The 4,762-nt window shown below is 46.6% G+C and overlaps 1 protein-coding gene across 3 annotated transcripts; it reads right to left on the reverse strand.

Moving 5' to 3' along the window:
* Positions 1-1,397: 1,397 nt before the first annotated feature.
* AMIGO2 (adhesion molecule with Ig like domain 2) lies at positions 1,398-4,758 on the reverse strand. Of its 3 annotated transcripts, none has more exons than XM_008061307.2 (3): positions 4,330-4,758; positions 4,052-4,143; positions 1,492-3,974 (listed from the first exon to the last, which is right to left on the reverse strand). In XM_008061307.2, the coding sequence occupies exon 3, from the start codon at positions 3,907-3,909 to the stop codon at positions 2,341-2,343; it is 1,569 nt and encodes a 522-aa protein (XP_008059498.1). In that variant the 5' UTR covers positions 3,910-3,974; positions 4,052-4,143; positions 4,330-4,758; the 3' UTR covers positions 1,492-2,340. The 3 variants fall into 3 exon arrangements, with proteins under 3 accessions (XP_008059512.1, XP_008059498.1, XP_008059504.1); XM_008061313.2 differs by having other exon boundaries at positions 4,047-4,143; positions 4,330-4,509; XM_008061321.1 differs by lacking the exon at positions 4,052-4,143 and having other exon boundaries at positions 1,398-3,974; positions 4,330-4,717.
* Positions 4,759-4,762: the final 4 nt, after the last annotated feature.

Below are 4,762 nucleotides of genomic sequence, written 5' to 3' on the forward strand. Positions count from 1 at the left end.
GCAGGAATCAGAATAAAATGCTCATTTGTAACATCTTTGTCTCTGAATAATATTGTCTAAAGGGTGAGGCTGGTGGTTAAGAGACTGGAGCCGTCATTTTAAACACCATACAATGAATATTTTTTTAATGCTACCGAGCAGTACTTATACATCCTCTTCCCTAAATGACCACTTCTTGACCACTTGCTCCTTAACCCCCTGCTGACCAGTCTGCCACCGAAAGCCCAGCATGGCACTTAGGGAACTCTCATCACATGTCCATTATTATTATTACTGACTCTATTCCCAGAAAGTCACCATTGCCAAAGCCAGTGGTTAATCTTTCATCTTCACCTACTTCTCTGCAATATTTGTCACTGTTGCCCACTCCCATCCTCTAAAAATTATCTTTTAGTCCCAATGACAATCCTTGATTCCCTTTTGCCAATTTTTCATCACTTTTTTGTCTGAATCCTTGGTACCTTCTCCATGCCCATCCCATTAAAGGTAGTCATTCCTATGGACCTCTGATCTTCATCAAAGAAAACGCTGAACCCCAGCTCTCCTTCTATCCCTGTCACAAATTTACTGTTTAACTTTAGACAACCCACAACCTTCTCTGGGTCTACTTTATCCCTGAGAAAAAAGAAGGAGCTGGACTTGATGAACTGGGACAACCCTTAGAGCTGTGCACTGCTATGCTGGTCTATCTTAATCCCATTCTTTCATTCCTTCAATATGTGTAGAGTTTCAGAAAGCCAGTGTAAGTCTGTGATGGAGCTAAGATCATAAGAAATCATCAGTTCCATTATGGAAAGGAAACTTAAACATCACCTAGTCTGACACCTTCACTTTACAACTGACGAATGCTAGGTTCAGAGCATGTACCTGACAGCCTCATGACTGAGATGGGATAAGGAGGTCTCTTGGGCTCTCCCTTGTTGCAACATCAGGGTTTAAGTGTCTTCTAAACCCAGTTAAAGTGCATAATGATAGAGTAAAACGTGATGTAGAAGGTATAAATTGATCTATAACACATTAAAGTATTCCCCTCCCCTTAAAAAAATAAATTTAAGCCGGGCTTGGTGGCGCATGCCTGTAATCCCAGCACTTTGGGAGGTGGAGGTGAGAGGATTGCCTGTGCCCAGGGGTCCAAGAACAGCCTGGGCAACTTGGTGAGACCTCATCTCTACCATAAATTTAAAAATTAACCAAGCCGTGGTGGCACTTGCCTATGGTTCCAGCTACTTGGAAGGCTGAGACAGAAGGATCACCTGAGCCCAGCAGGTCAAGGCTGCGGTGGCTGTGAGCGTGCCATTGCACTCCAACCTGGGTGACAGAGTGAGACACCAACTCAAATAAATAAATAAACAAACAAATAAATAAATTTGATGCTAGAACTGTAAGAATTCTGGAGATTTGCTATTGGTGATACTTTATACAAAACAGCACAATCTAATCACATAAAACATCTTAGATTTATGTTTTCAAATAGCCAAATAAAACAAAACATCAAGTTACAGATTACATATATTTACATTAATTTAAATGTCCAAAGCACAGTACAGTCAACTTAATAATAGTTCACATAATTTAAGATTTACATATACACAAGCATATGAACAAATATTAGTCTTACTAGAACAAAGATTTAAGAAGTTACTCAGACATTTTGGTACTGACACTTACATATTTATGGCAACAAATAATGGTGACTTTAAACTTGCAGTGATATCTTTTGTGCAAAAGTACAGAATGAAAAGAAGACAGGCAAACAAATGTGCTTTTCTTGCACTATTTATCTAACACCAAATAGGATGGAGCATTATGCAGTAAATTTTATCAATGTGGTCTACTCATTCTGGTCTGAAGTGATTGTTTTGGCTGCATAATTCCCAAATCTAACTTTGCTTTATAAATCATTGCTGCTTGATTCTTCCTCCTACATTTTTTGAAAAATGAATATGACACTAGTGTTTTTCTTTACAATAACTCAACTTTGGTCCTAATAAGTTAGCAAACAACAGTAATACTTGAAGTTTACTTTTTCCTTTAAAAAACCTGAATAGAGGGACAATGCCAGTCATATCGCCTCCGGGCCAGCTTTGAAAGGATCAATAGCGCTAAAGACTAAGATACTGTTACCTAGAATTTAAACTTTGGAACACAACCCCATCTTCCTCTGGCACACTGAAGAACCAAAGTGCTTTAGCTCATTTCCTATCAACCACTTTAAGAGACCATTTGGTTGTATTTCAAGTAACAAAACAACACAGTCTCTGTCCTGCTGTTTATTTGGGGGAACACAAAGTAAAACAGGAAGCGATTAAATTACGACAGCATACAAATACAGGCACAAAATTAAGTGGACGCCACAAAAGGGGTGTCTGAAAACACCGAATTGACCGAATCTGAGTCGGACTTGCCCTTCGTGGACTTTAAGATGCCCTCAGCTATCACCGCCTCACTGGGAAAGAGCCTGACCTTCCCATTCTGCCCTGCTGCAGTGGTATCCTTCATGGGTTCCAGAAACACCACTCTTTTACCTGCACCTGCCTTCCGTTCATCAGCGGAGGCATCGCCAGCAGGGCCGGGACTGAGTATCGAAGAATGAGCATTGCTTTGGTTTAGCATATGTTTCTGCCTCTTGGTTTTACACTTGCAGGGGCATGGAGTCAGATAGAGGTACAAAAGTACCAAAACGATACTGGCCACACAGGCAGCAAGAGTGGTAAAAGCTGTGTTAAATGCCTCATGAGCATGCGATTTGCTTACAGTGAAATTGCTCACATTTATTGTGACATCCACAGTTTCATTTAACAGGCGCTGCCTATTCATTGCGATGCAAGAATAAACTCCAGCATCCTCAAAACGAGGACTTTCTATCATCAGACTTCCATTGTGAAACACGTGAAAGTTTTCCACCTCTTTATCCGGCTCCAGCAGTCTGTTATCTGGCCTGACCCAGATGAAATCGGTATTGGCCCTACCCACCTTGCTGTCACAGTGGACAATCAGCTTTTCCCCAACCTGAGCCTCATGAATAAAGCCAAGTGCACGGAATGAACCATTGATGATGCTGTCAGAGCAATTCATGAAGCTATCCTGGAGCAGAGGTACCTGATGGGAGTGCCCGGAGTCAGACCACAGGCGACAGGTGTAATCGTTCTTAAAATCCATCACTGAACTGAAGTGCCTACGATACCAGAAGACCAGCAGTGAGTACAGAGAACAATCACAGACAAATGGGTTTCCATGAAGGTAGACGCCTCTCAGTTGTTTTCCTGGCACTAAATTGATATGGTGCATTGGCATGGAAGAGATTCGGTTATACGAAACATCTAAAAACATCAGTTCTGCCAGCTTGAACCTTCCTACATACAAATCCATAGGAAACTGCGTGAGAAAGTTTCTGCTTAAGTAGAGTTTTTGCAGCTGGGAGAGGCCTCCAAACGCTGAAGGGTCGAGATAGGAAATATAATTGTTGTACAGCAGAAGCACTTCCAGAACCTTAAGCTCTTGGAACACGGCATTTTTCACCGTCTTCAGCTTATTGGATGATAAGTCCAGACACTTCAGATTTGGAGTTGTGGAAAAACTGCCCGTGGAGATGCTGGTGATGTTGTTGTGACGGATAATGAGGGTGTTCAGCTTCACCAACGACACTGGAATCCACTCGGCATCCAGAAGCCCGATTCTGTTGTAACTCAGATCCAGTCTCTTCATCAGTCTGAACAGGTTCCCAGGCACCTTGGATAGGTTTTTGTTGGTGCAGCTGACGATGTCAGTTGCACAGATGCAGGCGGCAGGGCACGCCCCGGAGGCCCCGGGGGTCACGGTCACCGTGATCACCAACAAGCACAGCAGCTCTCTGCAGCCCGGTCTGACCGCTCCAGGCAGGGTGGGCAGCGCGTGTAAACGCACAGACATTATTATGGTCGCCTCGGACCGCTTCCCGGTGTCTTTTCCACCAGCTCAGCCTCCCACCGGTGCACCTGGTAAACAATATTTCAGAGGGGGGTAAAAGCAGAAGTTCACCACCCCTTGTTAACCCTTAAGAGTCATACCTTACTTTCTTTCCAATAACTTTTGAAATGGGCTTTATTTCCCCTGGGGAGCTCTACGTTGCCTCTTTGCTGCTAAATGCATCCCCCCACGTGAGTCCTGCTTATAGACACTCAGTCACATTCTCTAGGCAACCACCGTCTCACCATCAGAAACTCAATTTATAAAACGTGCATCCTGCTTTTTTTTTTAACTCCCTCCAACAGACACAAATATACACAAACGCACCCTATAAACAATTCAACGGAAATACTGAGCAAGCCACCCGTCCAGAAAGCAACTCACGGCGCCGGGAGGCCTCGCGGGCTCGGGGCCGGGCGGCCGGCGCGGTGTCTCCCGCAGGTCTGCGCGTCTGTCTGTCGGCGTCCGTCCCTCCCGCACCTCCGACTTCCCTTCCTCCGGCTCCCGGCGGGCGGCAGCCTCTCCCCGGCTCTCAACTTTGAGGAGTTTCAAGCAGCCGCGGCGGCGGCAGCAGCCCGGGCGCGGCGAACCTCCCCGCCCGCTCCGGTTGGTCCTCCCGGGCTCCTCTCATTGCGCGGCTGAAGGTACCGCCCGGCGCTCCGGCCGCCGAGTGCCCGGGGCCGGGGCCGGGGCCGGGGAGGGGGATGGGGAGCGCGGGCAGCGGGTGGGAGCGAGGGCCCCGCCTCTCCGCGCGCGGGCGGCGGCAGGACCCGGGTTCCCGCGCGCCCGGGCCCGCGGCGGGGCGGGGCGGGGAGGC

The sequence above is a fragment of the Carlito syrichta genome, unplaced genomic scaffold (genome assembly GCF_000164805.1).
Source record: "Carlito syrichta isolate Samal-C Ts95f unplaced genomic scaffold, Tarsius_syrichta-2.0.1 Scaffold94724, whole genome shotgun sequence".
Lineage (NCBI taxonomy): Eukaryota > Metazoa > Chordata > Mammalia > Primates > Tarsiidae > Carlito > Carlito syrichta.